Here is a 17,135-nt window from a genome sequence, read left to right as displayed (position 1 = left end):
ATTGTAATTTCTGATAACCTTAATATTTCTAAGAATAAGCTTCATATATTTCTTAAACTTAAAGGATTTCTGTACATCTTCTTATGCGGTTTGTTTTAAAGTATGAAACAGTATTAAAACAGCATGTACATATCTGTCACGAACAGACTGTTTTTTTTTATTTTATATCAATCGAACATATGTACACTAACTAGCCTTTACAGATCTTTCCAATGCGACGGGTGTACTAATACAGATGCATTACAATAATACAATTAATACAAGCATTTTTATACAATGCGAATTCATACAAACATCATCCACAGTGACATCCATGGAGAAATTGTTGCAGCATTTTATTATGGAAATTGGCGAACCTCGAGACGATGGATAGCTTGAGATTTGTAAGAGAGATTGGAAAGGAAATGCCAATGTACAGGGACCGTTTAAATGAGATTCAGAAAAATTGGCAAACTCTGAAAGGTAACGATCGAACTGGAGTCACAAACTAAGTTTTGACCAACAGCTACTAGTGGGAATCGAACCGTGATCACTCCACTCGAAGGCATAATATACTAACCACTAGTCCACACTGTTGGTTTATATTTAATTTCCGTAATGAAAATATAACTATACGGATTGAATGTGTAATTGGATATGAATTCACTGAAACGTCAGTGTAATATAGAGGATGCAGTAGGTACGTTTTCAAATATAATATCCAAAAACGCAAAATATTTTCAGCTTAGTGCTAGCCCTGTCGAAATTCAACGATAAATGACGTTTAAATTTCAGTCGTATTCCTTTTATTAGTGAAACGAAATAGGTAGAACTTTTAGAGTATCCTGTTTCAAAGCAAACGAAAGGGCATTTATTTGGACTTGCGCGCAACGGGTTACATCCAAAAGTAATTACTATAATATTTATTAAAAACAAATATCAAAACATTTTTTGGTATGTTTAAATATTTTAACACATTTTTATGAACATATTTTAAAATATTACATATGTGTACCTACATATATTTTATTTTTTTATTTTATACCAGGAAGGCCTTACTGGTAAACCCCAATGCGCCTTCCTGGCCAATTACAAACAATACAGCATTTTTATTATATAAGTCGCTGAATTACGAGACACTGAAAACTCGCAAATTAACGAGACATCTATTGTACATAAATTTTATTGTACATTAATCATACTCAAATAGTGGTGACATAGTAGGTAGGAAGTTTTTTAGCCAATTTTTTAATCAGGAACCGTTTCAACAATGAAATCAGAGAAAATTGGCAAACTCTGATAGGAAACGATTGACCTGGAGTCACAAATATCCAGGTCTGACTAGCAGCACTACAGATATACTCAGAAAAATTCTTTTCAATCGAGGTCAGCTCATGGGATCGAACCCGGCGCCTCTTGACGCTAAGCAGAAGCTTAACGACCGAGCTATGCTGCTGGCAATATGTACATAAATTCTAATTTCGGTTGAAAAATACACTTTTTATATTTGAAAAAGATTCAGTTCAATCCATTGAGCGTTATAAAGGAAAAAAAAACAAATTTACATCAAAGTACATATGTATTTGTAGGGTTGAATTTATGAACGTGCGGTCGTGAGCACATGAAGTGTTTGTGAACGAAAGTAAATGTTATTTTTCTGTAATTGAGATTTTTATTTTTAGATTTACTTGTATTTGCTATAGTTAACATTTCATTAATTACAGTCGCCCACTGATAGCACGTAAAAACAAAATGTATATAATATTATTTTTTTATTTATTTTTGATTGTTTTTACTTTATTTTATTATTGAACCGATCAACCGTATTATATAAGAATTGATGTGATTTATAAAAATTATAAGTGTAGTTTATATTAATTGTAGTTGCAATATACGTATATTTGTACCACTGTGCGTTGTTACAGAAATAAAAGTGATACAGTTCGTTGCACCGATCCAAAGCTCAAAGTAACGATTTCAAGTGCAGATATACAGTATACCCAAATATACATATACATTTTATCTTTATTATTTTTGTATATAATATAAATAATTATATTGAATTTATATTTGAAACGTCTCCAAAATGAGGTATTGACCTATTCTTATTCCTCTCAATTGATTTTCACGCTACCTTTCCAGGTGAAAATTTAATATTTGATGGAAGCATATACATATGTACATAGAGAGGAACGTTTCATTGTAATAATACATAGCTGTATCAACAGAAATCTATAGTAGAATGAATATTACTGTATCAACAACTATCCAACAATAACGCACGGTGTGGCCCGGCTCTTACCTTTTGCATGAACGATTTCAACCGATAGTTTGTACTGAGTTGCAAGCGATTTGGCCAAATCGACCGAATCCAATTTTCTATTTTGAGATTCTACCGTTTGCGTATTTTATTTTGTATTTTAAATGTTTATAGCATAAGTCCAAAAATTCTAATTTTAAATATTTAAACATTTACATATAATGTGTAATTTTTTCAACGAATGGTATTTAAATGAAATGGTTAGAATTAAGGCTTCCAAGTCGGTTTAAACCGAAACCGCGGGTTATTTGACCATTTTTCAAAAAACCGGCTTTTATGGCTCGATCAACCGACTTTTTAAGGTTTTCTTTAATTAATGTTTTTTTTCCTTAGAACAATTATAAATTTCAAATTTCTATGAACGATCAAAATAAATGTGTATATCCAAACTTTCGGTAGTTGGATTATTAGTCACATTGCGGTAGTCACAAAGATAATTTTTGCCATTAAAATCGCGAATACGCAATATTTAGCACTGAAGTTCTCGTTAGTATCATAGACTTTTCGGCTACCAGATGATCCGTTTTAAAGATTTTAGTGACTTTGTGACCAGTAATCACCGAACCAAACTTCTGCGGGAATAGGCGTATATTTCTTTGAACAACAAAAAAATGTACAGCACTTTAGCGGTGGCTTTAAGATTTAGTAATGGACGAAGACCAGGTCATAAACCAATAAAATATTATTGAAAATAGTTTCAATAACCTACACAAGGCCTTTCAAAATTTGAAATTGAGTTTTCTATAATTTGTAGTTTTGGCATGTTCAGGTATAAATGTATAAAAAAAGTTTTCGCAAATAAGAATTCGTTGTTGTTTTAAGCTAAAACAGATGTGTAAAATATCTTTGAAAAATCGAAATATGTCATAGTTCATTACGTTTTCGAACACAAATTTATCTCAGCAGAGTTCTTATTCATGATTCCACGATTATAGTTTTTCTACGAGGTAAGACATTATTTTTTAATATATTCATGATAGTAGCTTATTTAAATCATTTAATTATTTGTGCGTATTAAGGATTTACCATTTTACGGCTGTGATATACATATAATCCAAATAATAATACTAATAATAATATATAAAAATGATCTAATAATAATGATCACTTTAATTTATAAGCAATTCTTCTTTTGCATAATATAATATGTATGTATATTTAAAAAATTTTTTTCGATATAAAAATTTCAAACTTTAAAAAAAATCTTAATTTTCTGAAACCGGTGAAAGCTGGTCAACCGGCTTTTTCTTTTGGGCGGTTTTTTGGAACCCCTAGGTTAGAATTATGATTTTTTTTCAATAATTTTATTGTAGTTTGCTTGGATGTATATTGTTATAGATATACATATGTGTATACTATCTGAATGAAAGTTGTGAATAATAGAGACGAAATACCGAAGGAAAAAATCGTAAAAGCAATAAATTAAAAGCCAACGAAGATACGTCTTAATAATACATAGACAAAACAAAATATTATATAAAAGTTATAATCCAGTGCTAGGAAAACACAAGCGAAATTGTTTGCGCAGTGTCGCACTCGTATATCACTTTATTTATTTATTTATTTTACTTTTTATTGTCGACTTAACACTTGATCGTCGCGAACTTTTTCGACTCTGTGCAGGGGTCGTCAACTCGATTATGATTATTGCGGAATTTCCTCATAAGACGGAGTTCGTTAACGAGTTTCAGAGATGCGAATTAGCTCATTAATCTCGTCAGAGCGGGCGCAGCAAAAGGGTTAAGTTTCTGAAGCGGTGATGGAAAAAAAAAGTATACCAAACGCTACGGTAATTACAATCGACGGCAAAAGATCAAAAACAAACATAAGTATTTGTTTATTTGTAACTATGTGGAGGAACAGATTAAGGAAGATACAGGACAAGGGTTTATCAATTATTCCATAGCGTTTGCAATTCTGATTTTGGCTGAGAATTCGAGTTTGCTTCCGAATACGTATGATTTTACTAATTGAGAACTGTGAAGTATTATATTCTGGATTGATGCAGATAGTGAAAATATAGATTAACTCAATCCCGGAAAGCTCACGATTGAAGTCAAGAAGAAGAAGAAATGCAAAAATAATATTTGAGGTCAAATTTAGACTGAAGTAGAAATACTTTGGAGCGATTTGAGTTGGGTGGATTTTTCTGTGAAATTATAGGATCTGTTCCAAAATAATCATAAGAGTAGTTCATTGGGAAAACGAGAAGTATAATTAGGTAAAGTTTGAACTACCACGTTTTTCAATAAATGAAACGTAAATATTGTGACTTCAGTTACTATACATATATCCATAAAATAATCTCAAATTGGTATTTCACTTACATTCAACTGTCAAAAATTATAATTTAACTAATAGGGGTCAGTGAATATGTAATTTCCGTAATGAAAATATAACTATCCCCAGTGAAAATGTAATTTGATATGATTTCACTGAAACGTGCACTATCGCACGGCGCATTAGCGGTCAAATTACAGATTCACTGACATTTAGAAGTTAATTTATAATTCTATTGTTACGTACGTAGTCACTACTTGGGTCAGTGAAATTATAATTTCACCAGTAATATGGGAGTGGTATGGGAAGCTTAGTGTGAAAAAAAACCCGGTAAATAGCTTCAATAATAATATTTGTAATTACGATTTCACCGACGCTAAAGTTTGAGGCACCATTGTGTAGTCAAAGAAATGTGTTCGTTGGTAACCATATTACCGGTTGGTTTATACGACACGGCTTTGAAGAGTCATTAGTTAAGCTCCAACCATCACTTGAAACGGGAACGGGAATGGGAACGGGAACACAACGGGATTGCGAACGCAACGGGAACGGGAATTGCATACGTTATTGAGGCATTGCAACACATGCCGGGTTCAGTTAGTAGGTACTATTATATAAAATTGGTAGATGTCCCGTTTTGAGGGAAAAAATAAATGGTCACGATAGGCATGCCACACCGTCAAATTCTTTGCCACTCACATTTCCATACATTTTTTTCTGGTCGCGCAACTAGTCGGCCGACAAAGTTGCACGGTGTGGCCCGAGTCTAAGTCTTTTGCCCAGATGGCTTGAGGAATTTGTGATCTGAAGCTCGATCCCAATTTATTTATCTGTTTTATCAGCTTGTCAGCTGTCAATTTATTATCTGTTTTATCAGCTTTCAGGGAATCTATCTGTTTATTTGTGTGTATCAGATATTATTGCGTTGTTGCAGAGATACCCAAAAGTTCTCAGGTCACCCTGAGAACTTTTACTACCCCAAAAATTCACATTGAATTTGGTGGATGTAATAATACAAACAAAAGCTATTTGAAATAAATTCTTCACAAGCAAGTTGCTTACCCCTGTTATGCGGAGTGTATAACTTCAATATCTGGGCAAATGGAATTTTCGCTCTTTGTGGACGGGGATAGAATAGACGCCGACGCCGTCCTTCTTATCTCACACAGGCTTGTACCTGAACCTCATACCCTACTTACCTCCCCTCCAGTATCATTTGAGCACCTAGGCTTCGGTGCACACGGACGCCACTGGAGAAAGAGACCGGACAAGCCGACAAGACAAGCGTCACTTTGCCGGATATAAGTCGTATCGTCGACACGATAGGAGGTGTTATCAGAAATGTAATGACATGCAAAAGAACTTCGGATATTATAAAAAAAAACAAGTGTTGTGCCCGTTGATTTCAACGGGTGGCTTCAGAAAGGAATTGATGCACGAATTAAAATAAAATTATATGTTATCTATATATATATATATAAAATTGAATGTCTGCTTGTCTGTCTATCACGTATAGGCTCCTAAATCAATCAACCGATTACGATGGAACTTTCAGGATTTGTTGTATGCATGTCGGGGAAGATTACTGTGATAAAAATAAAAAAAATCGATAAAAAATCGCCCTAAAACGGGAACGGAAACGGGAAAATCGGGAATGAGTGTCATTGCAACGCAATTGATAAATAGCACCATTGATTTGTGGCACACCTACTTTAATAAGTAACACCATTGTTTTGTAGCACACCTTAGACACTGACTAACCAAAATTGTACGACACGTGTCTTCAACACTTCATTGTTTTAAAGAATAGTATATAAACTCATTACTGTTAGAATTTAAGTCAGTCATCACCAACGAGACTCCAAGAGCGGTAGTCTTTGACAGCTCAAAGTTTTATGCGACACCTACTGGGAGTTTATTTAAAGATAGCAAGAAGATACAGATGTGAACACTTGGACTGTAATATATACATACATTTGTATGATAACTATCGTGTGTGTTATGTACCTCGCTTATCAATGTAGTCGACTAACCAGTATGGATAAGACACCACTGATTTGTGGCACACCTAATTTAATAAGTAGCACCATTGATGTGTGGCACACCTAATTTAATAAGTAACACAATTGTTTTGTAGCACACCTTAGACACTGACTAACCAAAATTGTACGACACGTGTCTTCAACACTTCATTGTTTTAAAGAATAGTATATAAACTCATTACTGTTAGAATTTAAGTCAGTCATCACCAACGAGACTCCAAGAGCGGTAGTCGATACCATCGAGACTCCGAGAGTAGCAGTCAACACATCAGCAGAACAAAGTTAAATAGTGAAGCAAAGTTAAAATGCAACAGTTCTACGCATCTCATTACATACCTCCTTTACGTTACACTTACGATTACAATTCAGGAAAAAGTTTGCCTCTTATCCGATCGTTTTCATACTTTGCCATATTGCTCATTTTGGTCATCAATATAAGTAGATGGAGCCTCCGTCATTACGATAGAGATAAAATATCGTATAAGAAGCATTTCAGGTCTGAATATTTTTAATCTCGGTGACAGTTGGTAGTCATTAATTTTATACATAGATGGCGGTAGTAAAAAAAAATATTGGTGTTTTTATTCAAAATAATAATTTAATATACAAATTATACAAGAGGTATGTTTTTAAAAAACTTTTTTTTAATTCTCCGTTCCATAATTAAATTTTACCAATAAGATAAATGTAACGTAATAATAATAATAAAGAAATCTTGGTTAGTTAACCAAGTAGTTTTAAAAAAAATAAAAATTATTTAATTATTCATTGGAACGTGACAATACATACATACAAACATACATATATACATCCCGTCCGTTTTTATATATTATTGATGCAACTTGGTGGCATAAGTGTGGAATTTTAAACGATCTGTCTTTAATGTTTATCGTTACGTTAGCGATGCGAGAGTGTGAAGGTAATTTGGAAAGGTTGCGTTCGAAGACGAATTATTGTGATGAGTTCTTCTCTTCCTCAAAGTTCAATGTCGAAAGTGTATCTACAGTGTCTGCATTTTTTATTTTGCCATGCAACAAGAACATGGTAAAATAAAAACTATAGAGACTTTTGCGAAGAGATCGGCTGCCAAATGCAATTTTATTGGGGACAATAGGAGGTGAAGAGGAGCTTGAATCGGCTGCAACTGTACATACCAAATAGTGGTATGAAAAATCAATAAATAGTATTACGCGCTGCATGTGACGGAACAGTTTGGAAATGGAAAATTCATTAGTTTTCCTAAAATAGACAAGAACTTGCAATGTACTTACGGAAGAGTGGGTAGCACTTATTATATATATGTATGTAAAAAGACGCTAACTTGTGTGTGTATCGAATCCATGACCTCAAAATAGCTTCTTATAGGTATACCTGAGTTCAACGGTCTCAACGATGACACCAAAGTCGATTCTTGAATTGGCCTTTTATTCTAATATTAATTGAATTTTTCGTTCTCGCCATATAAAATACGCAATTATAATAATTTTATTTAGCATGGTTTTGAGCCATTTTTTTATATATTATTCAATTAAATATATATTTTTTAATTAAAATTAATTATATATTAACGATATTCGAAAAAGAAAATTAATATTATTTTATGTGGGCACGACGAGGTATCGAACCCAGGTCCCACAATTCTCGGTGGGAACGCGCTAACTCGGCTATCATCTTCCCCAGAAGATGCACATCATAAATGTATGTAATTTGTTATGTGTAATAATAATATTCAACGTTACGAGATCAATGACTGTTTGTTTATAATCGGAAAGTATTACATTTTATAAACTAAACTTTTGTATGCATTTTGAATCTATTTCATTCTATTCTATTTCATTTCCGATTCTCAATTCCTGTTTCAGTTCTGAATCCCGATTCCTGTTTCAGTCCTATTTCCCATCCCTGTTTCAGTTCCGATTCCCGATTTCTGTTTCAGTTCCAATTCCAATTAATTATTACTATTCGTATTGTAACTTTATTTTTAATCAGATCAATTTTTTTCCGAAACAACCCGTTGAATTTTCAACGGGCATAAAACTAGTAATACAATAGTTAGTATGTCATATTGTTAAGTGTTCTTTTATGTTGTAAGCCTGTGGTTGCAGTTCAGATAACGACTGTTGAACCTATTGATGATGACTAGTCACCGGACCCTGAGGGGGCCGTGTATTGTTCAAATGTTGTAAATGCATTGTTAAAGGTTTGCCGAACCTTTTTTACAAAGCATTTACAACAATTGAACAATAAACGGCACGCTTCCGGTCCTACCTCTAATGATGACTTTACAAGTTGGAAAAATATAGGTACTATTTTTTCGTATTCTTCTTCTATCGTATCTTCATTTAAAATGTTTTTATTTGAATATGTATTAATAGATATTTTTCATACACAGTCATTTCATACATATATTGAAAAACATCATTCATGTCATTCCGAAGCCTTACAGTAATCATAAAAAGCAGGACAATTACATATGAAACAAAATTACCAGAGCGGAAACAAATCAATCTTCACTAAATTTAACCCATTAAATTAGAAATATGACAATGAATTTTGTAGGTTTGCTCTCATTTGTGGTATATCAGTGCTTAAAAAAATGCGCAATTTTAACAGATATTTGGCTTTTTGTAACTCAAAATCTAAAATGTTGTACTAAATTGAGTATTGGAATCAATTTTCAAATGTTTTTTCATTTGATTGTGATTTTTATTGCTTTAAAATACGTTTAATTAATTATCTAGCGAATTTTAAAAGTCAAAAATATACTTTTTTTCCCGTAATAATATTTGAGTTTGTTTCGCTAATTTTTCACTTTGCCATGTTTATAATGATTTGTTTTTTATCTCAATATTTTTTTTAACCAAAGGTACTCTTGTTCTCTTTGCCCTTTCGCTTCTTTTCCCCTTCCTGGAGAATTAGCTCACAAACCTAGCCTATTTGGTGGATTATCAAATTTAAAAAAATACAGCATTAGGGCAACAATTTTTGAAAACGGTCAAGGGATATGCGAGTGAAAAAGTTGGGAGCTACTGGTTCAAATATTTTTTTTACAAATTAAATAATATTGTATTGAAAATTTGGATAAAAAAATATGTTTGATTACAACAACTATTGAAAAGCTTTTAAACCTTTATATAGATCAGAATAAATTCGGTGAGTAAGTCAAGTGCATGCATATTGAGCTGTTTAGTGCATGCACAAGAGACGTCTGCTATTCGTCTTGTTTGAATTGTATTGGTTTGATATTTAAATTCAAGATGATCAAATTGAGCATGGACGGATGCATTAAGCTCGTTTCATCTTTGAATCTAATTTGATATAAATGCCCATACATATGTATGTGCAATATTTGTGTGAACTGAGGGTGGGTTAAACATGTTGATAGTTCCAGGTCAGATTCAATTATTTTAAGTTGACCGATTCTGTTAGATAATTCTGATTGCTGTAAGACTGTTTTTGGTTACTTTATCTGTTTATAGAGAAACAACAGGAATGGCTTATTTTATAATAAAAATATACTGGGAAATAAGTGAAATTAAAATATTTATTTGTTAATCCAATATAGTGTTTATGTATATCTATAGTACATATTAGAGTGCTTCCCATTTTATTTTGTTTTACAAAAAATATACGTAAACAAATAATCGTGTAAAATTCGTTTTTTTTCATTTAAAATTTTTTTTTTTTTTAATTATATCTATAATTTATTTTTAAAGGCCACGATATTCTGTGGAATATTATTTGAATCAAAACCAAAATTCTGTTGGTTTTGAATTGAAATAAAGTTAATTTAATATTCTTTGACTTAAATTTTCTTTCAAAACAAAAAAAAAACTTTTCCGAAAACAATATCAAACTTATTTATGTTCGTACATATGTTTATATACATATATGTATACTCTACTGTGAGCTTATCTAATATACTGTCATGTTTCAATGAAAGATTAATACATTTTAGTTTACTCGTTCCACCGCTGCCACCAAAATTATCATTGCAGCGTTTCAATGAAAACTAACCAAGTTTTATTTATTAATATTAAAATGTTACATTTATATTATATTATATTATATTGGAAAAACGATAGATTATGGAACGATGATAGTTTAATATGAGATATGTAGAACTATTTCACGATAACTTTAACTTTTGTTCACTTTTTTCTGCTGCTGTGCTGACCGTCATTTGCGAGGTCGATACTTGCGGGGTCTTGATGATGACAACTGTAACTCTCAGAGTCGATGATGATGACTAACAACTGTCATCTGCGGAGTCGATGGTGATGACTGACTTGAATTCTATCAGTATGAGTTTATATACTTTTCTTTAAGACAATGTAATGTATTGAAGACACGTTTCATACAATTTCGGTTAGTCAGTAAATTGGGTGTGCCACAAATCAATGGTTCTACTTATTGATTTAGGTGTGTCACACATCAATGGGTGGGTCACAAATGAATGGTGTGTCTTATTGCTACTGGTTAGTCAACTAAATTGATAAGCGAGGTATGTAACACTGGGTTGGGCAAAGTCCGGCACTCCTGTCATTGATAAGGAAGGTACATAATAAATACATATAAAAAACTTTTATTATTTATTTATTTATTTTAATTTTAATACACATACTACATTGTCTTCCATACTATCTTCGGCTACCCCAATATGAAATACATAAAAAACTGAACAGACACTGCCCAGATAAAACATAAAAAAACTATATTATATAAAAATATTACATATAAAGTTACATATAATATTACATATAAAATATTACATATTTTTGATTTTTCAATTTATTAATTCTCAATTTTTCAATTTTTAATTTTTATGTACAATTTTTTAAATGTTTTATTTTATTTGTTTTTCTATTATTGTCGTTTTATTTTTTCTTATGTATTTGATCTTTTATGTATTGTCTGGCCACAGTGTCATATTGGGGTGACCTGTAAAGACTCTGTGGTATACTTGTATATTAAAATAAATAAATAAATAAAAACAGATTAAACAAAAGTTTACAAAACTAGTTTGCTTAAAGGCTAGACTAAAGTTTGGTGAAATATTTATTAAATAATACCAATTGTAAGTAATTAAAATTATAATTAAAACAATTGACAGGAAATATTTTATACTGAGTAATGAAGTATTATTATAATTATTTTTTCTTTCTAACATATCATAACCACTATGTAGACCATGTATATTATTATAAGGACCGTTTAAATTTAAGTTAGATCGGAAAATATAAGGATCGTTTCACATCCATTAGAACATTCATAGTTTTTTCATGCTCTAAGCCGTAATGCTTTGCATATACTGCTAAAACTTTTTCAAAATGATCTTTTGCAGTGGCGTGGTCACCTAAAATTAATTTTAATTTTCCCAAATTGTACAAAACCAAAGCAGTTTTTACGTGTTGTTCTCCAAGATTTATCGAACATATTCTCAATGACTTTTCATAAAGATCTTTTGCAACTGAAAAGTTACTCAATCTCTTTTCTACGTTACCCAAATTAAGAAAGGCACGTGCAGTTTCTATGTGCTCTTCACCATAATTGAGTAAACAAAAATCTAAAAATATTTGAAAATGAATTTTTGCTAACTCATGATTACCTATTTCTGCTTCAACAATACCCAAGTTTAATGAGGCCAAAGCAGTTTTTTTATTTTGTTCTCCATACATTTTTGAATAGAAGAGTCGTGTCTTTTCATGGTATGCTTTTGCTTTATCAAAGTTACCCAAATTTTGTTCTGCTACTCCCAAACTTGATAGGGCTATTGCAGTTTCAACGTGGTGTTCACCATAATTTGACAAATACACTGCGTATACGCTCTCGAAATGATTTTTCGCTGTGAAAAAGTTACCCAATTCTGATTCCGCAATACCTAACTTTAACAAGACTACAGCAGTTTTTGTATGTCGTTCTCCATACAATTTATTAAATACTGGCAAAATATTTTCGAAGTGAGCTTTAGCAGCGGTATAATTACCCAATTCGTTTTCTACAGAACCTAAATTTATCAACACATCGAGAGTGCTTACATGTTGCTCTCCAAAATATGCCTTCAAAATTTTTAGAGCTTTACAATATTGAAGTTTGGCTTTTGTGTAGTTACCCAAACCTGATTCTATGCTGCCTAAATTGGTTAAAGCCATGGTTGTTCTAATATGTTGATCACCGTAATGTGTCGTAAACACCGATAATGCTTTTGTAACGTGGGGTTTTGCCACGACAAAGTTACCCAACTTTATATCAATGCCAAATAAATTTAATAATGCGGCAGCAGTCTCCACGTGTTCCTCGCCATATTTTTGTAAAAACGCATTTAGCGTTTTAGTATAATAGATTTTTGCTTTGTCATTATTATCCAAATTTGATTCTACGTTTCCCAACATTTGTAAAATGACAGCACTTTCTACGCTGTGTTCACCATGATGAGCAGAAATTACCGATAAAGCTATCAATAAGTAACATCTTCCTTCTTTGTAATTCCCCAATTTATTTTCTACTCTACCTAAATTCGAGAAAGCATAAGCAGTATTTAAATGTGATTCTCCGTAGCTCAATATACAAGACATTAAATATTTTTCATAGAGCGCCTTTGCTGAATCACAGTTGCCCAAATTTGATTCTACTCTAGCTAAATGTTTTATAAGAACCATCATTCTGCCATCTTCTTCTCCATGTTTTTCTTTTACTAATTGCAGTAGTTTTTCTAAAACTGGCGCTTCTTTTTTTGGATCCATCAAATCATCATAGCAGTCTCTCAACATCCATAACAATTTTTCAAGATAGTTTGCTTTCTTTGTATTTGAAAACGATTTTCCAACTTCGTCTATATATGACACGCATGCTTCTAAATGCTGTGTTAATTTCTTCTTTTTAGTTAATTCAATAAAAGATCCACGGATTTGATCACTATTACTCAAAAAACATTGTACCAATAATAAAATCGTTTTAACAATGTAGTGTTCCTCTTTTTCCATTTGTTTCAGCATCAATCTGGTAATCATCTGTACCAAACTATGAATATTCAGCAGACCAGATTCGATCCTGATAATCGAGTAATCTTTCAAGATTTGAAAGATTTCATTCAAATCCGTTTTGAAGAACTTTGAAAACCACTTTGCGTCGATGTTATTAGGGGCCATAAATGACATTACACCGAGAACTTCGAAGGCTTTTTCTCCGATGTTTTCTAATTTTGAAATTGAATTTATAATATTTTTGAAATTCAAGTAAGTGGTTTTTTCATAAGAACTAACGCTTTTTGGTAACTGAGATTCTAAAATAGATTTTGCGTTTTCAGAAAAATGATCGATGCAACATTCAATTGTGAATTGTGAATTATTTTCAGATTCTTTCATAATATATGCTGCCACTTGTTGGATGGCTAGGGGAAAACACTCCAAAATTTGGACAAGCCGTTCAATATGTTTTCTTTCAGTCGATTCCTTCATATTTGCTTGATTTTCTATTAATTTGATTGCATTTTCTTGAGTTAAAACCTTGAGATCTGTTTTTTGTTCAGTTATCCAACAAGAATTGGAAGAAGTGACTAAAATAAATGGCAAATTACCATTGCCGGCCTCATTTGGCATGAATGCTTTGATCGCATCCTGATTTTGAATATCGTCAAAGACGAACAGGCATTTTTTTGATAGGAACTCTTTATACACATTCGTGACAATGATGTCGATATCTTCAAATGCATCATTAGAGATTTCTAATGTCTTAGCTAGTTCTCGAAAAGAGTCCTCGATGGATGCACGCGAACTCCCGTCGATCCAAAGAATTTTATTTTCAAATCGACTGCTGTATTGTTTCACAAATCTACGAATCAGTTCCGATTTTCCTAATCCTGGCAACCCACAGATGACATTAATCTGCTCATTCATTGTTGTTCCCCTTCGAATTTTCTTGAGCAAAGCTTCCAATTCCTCGTCCCTGCCAATGAAGGATTTTAGTGGTTCTTGAACTCCGAATTTTACATCCTTCCATTGATTTTCCAAAAATCGTTTTCCTCTTTCGTCAGTCATGTATGTTTCTTTCATCTCCTTTATATTTTTCTTCTTTCTATGCACTTCTAAATCCTTCCATTTGAAAATTTCAGCGTGAAAGTACTGAAAAATTTCTTCAACATACCTATTTATATCATCTTCCGTGTAAAATTCATCGCTGCCGTACAGTTTTCGTTGTTCTTCTAAAATGTCGGCTTTTATAATATCTTTTAACTCTGCGTTGTTCAGCTGGCTTACTGCAAAAACAAGCAGTTTTAAAAAAACTTGTATTTCTTCTTCTTTAATTACATTGTTGATATCGAATTCTTCATTTGAACATTCCCATTTTGGAAATTCCTTGATATCTTTCATCCTCTCGTTTAAGGAATCAACACTTAATGTTCCCTTGTTGCGTTTTTTCTTATTTATGCGATCAATTTCATCCATCAATTTCTGTTTGAATAATTGAGTCTCCTTCGTCATTGTTTTCTTGTTCGTCAATGAGAAACTTTCTCGAAACTTGCTCTCACCAACGTCCAAAACATTTTCAGTTAAAAACTTCCAATAAGGTCTGATGACGTTTTCCAATTCTTGTATTTCCTTATTATTCAAAAGCCAATCTTTAAGCGCTTGTGCGAGTCTTGTTAAATTATATTCGTTGGCTTTGGATTTCAAGATGTTTGTTAATTTATTATCAAACCTATAACGACAAGAATCATCTTTTTTCACGTCAAGAATGTCATCAGGATCAGTTATGGGTACCAACAAATCTTTTAATTTTTTAATGTCAGAAATGGATGTAATAGATTTGAAATATTTCCATGCATCGGATATGACCATTTTGGGTCCAATAGCACTATCCTTATCTAACGGACAATTTGTATAAACTATGAGGTCTTCTTGAATTATCCCTTGGAAGTAGTCCTCACGAACCATATCTTTAAACGAAAAAAAGTACTTGACAATACTAAAATCACTCTGCTCACCAGTTAGCACACTCATAGAATCTATTTTCTTATTATCCTTCGTCGTATACTTAGCTTGAAGACATCGGCCAAATTTTTTCCCTTCCTTACGGTATAGAAAGACCAAATCGTCAAATTTATGAGCTTCCTGAATTTCAACACCCACTTTAAATCTATACTTGTTAATAGCACCTCTCAATATGAACAGCATAGCTATGTGGCCCTCGTAATCGCGACCGCTTTCTGTTTGCATCTTTGGGTTATCTACAAAAGTTATACATAGCAATATTTTCACTTCAAATTTTAATTATGTATAATATCATATGTTTTTACTCACCATGGGCTGTTGATTTTTCTATTTTTTTACGAACTGGCATACTAAAAATAAATAAAAAATATTGCAACAGCATACATATGCATGTGCATACATGCAAATTATTAAAAAAAAATGGACTGACATCTGAACCAGACAAAATAAATACAATTTGGTGGATATGTATGTTTAGAAGGAAGTTTGAAAGAGTTTATATTATAATATAATCATCTATAGGTATAAATGAGTGAATTTAGATTTTTGTTATTTCAATAGATGTAAAAAGGACACATTCTATCCCTAAAATATTAGATATAAGATAATAACCCCAGCCTCCCTCATGTTAAGTGAAATTTCGCTGGAGAAAAACGAAATTTCTTATATTTATGGAAACGTCCTCCGACTATTTTCAGATAACCTGTTTTTTGGAATATTTTTTTGTACACCATTAATTACGTATTGCAATGTATGTAGTTAGGTTATAAAGCAAGTCCAACAGATAAAGATAATATACGAGTTATGAGAATTTCGATAGTTTTTTTATGACATGCAGTCAAACGTCCTATGCACAAAGGATATAATTACTGTGTCAAAATGAAAATTATATGTAACCAGCAATACCCTATTTTCTTATAAAATTTAATGAATGTAAGCATCAAATATAATAATAAATGATCAAAAATTCACCTGCTATGCCCAAGTCCATTTGATATTTCACCTAATTGATTCTGTTTTGAATTGGTTATTTCTGGGTTCGCCATTTCTTCGTTTGTAGTTCGATAAATCAAAAACGTTAACAGTTGCTACTAGTAAAAATATTTAAACGTGTCACATGTTTGGTTGCAACTCGAATGAGTGCCGAAAATGATAAATATCGTGGGCATATTTCGTATCGATTGGTTGTTGATAAGATACGATATCACTTGATAACGTTTTATTCTTAAATTATTTTGTATAACATCAATTACGATGCTGTAAATAAAAAAAAAATGGTCTACCTGAGATAAAACCTGTCCCTATACTATTGGATCTATAATATCTTATTTTAAATTTTATTCGGAATTTCCGTTCTCAAAATATTATCATATGGCACAGCAATGGCAAACCTGACAGATTTGGACATTAAATCAATTTCACATCAATATGATAATGAACCGATTGAAATGTATTGAACATTTTATCTCCATATGACGATTTACTAATAAATCGAATTTTCACTAAAGCGATAACGAACGATGA

At 32.0% G+C, this 17,135-nt stretch overlaps 1 protein-coding gene across 1 annotated transcript; it reads right to left on the bottom strand.

Moving 5' to 3' along the window:
- Positions 1-11,790: 11,790 nt before the first annotated feature.
- LOC143917407 (uncharacterized) lies at positions 11,791-16,756 on the bottom strand. The gene is made up of 3 exons (XM_077438910.1): positions 16,584-16,756; positions 15,921-15,961; positions 11,791-15,847 (listed from the first exon to the last, which is right to left on the bottom strand). Exons 1-3 carry the CDS (start codon positions 16,655-16,657, stop codon positions 11,847-11,849), a joined length of 4,116 nt encoding a protein of 1,371 aa, XP_077295036.1. The 5' UTR covers positions 16,658-16,756; the 3' UTR covers positions 11,791-11,846.
- Positions 16,757-17,135: the final 379 nt, after the last annotated feature.

This window comes from Arctopsyche grandis, chromosome 9 (assembly GCF_051622035.1).
Source record: "Arctopsyche grandis isolate Sample6627 chromosome 9, ASM5162203v2, whole genome shotgun sequence".
NCBI lineage: Eukaryota > Metazoa > Arthropoda > Insecta > Trichoptera > Hydropsychidae > Arctopsyche > Arctopsyche grandis.
Note: the sequence above shows the minus strand (reverse complement) of the source record. Positions and strands in the feature narration are given on the sequence as shown.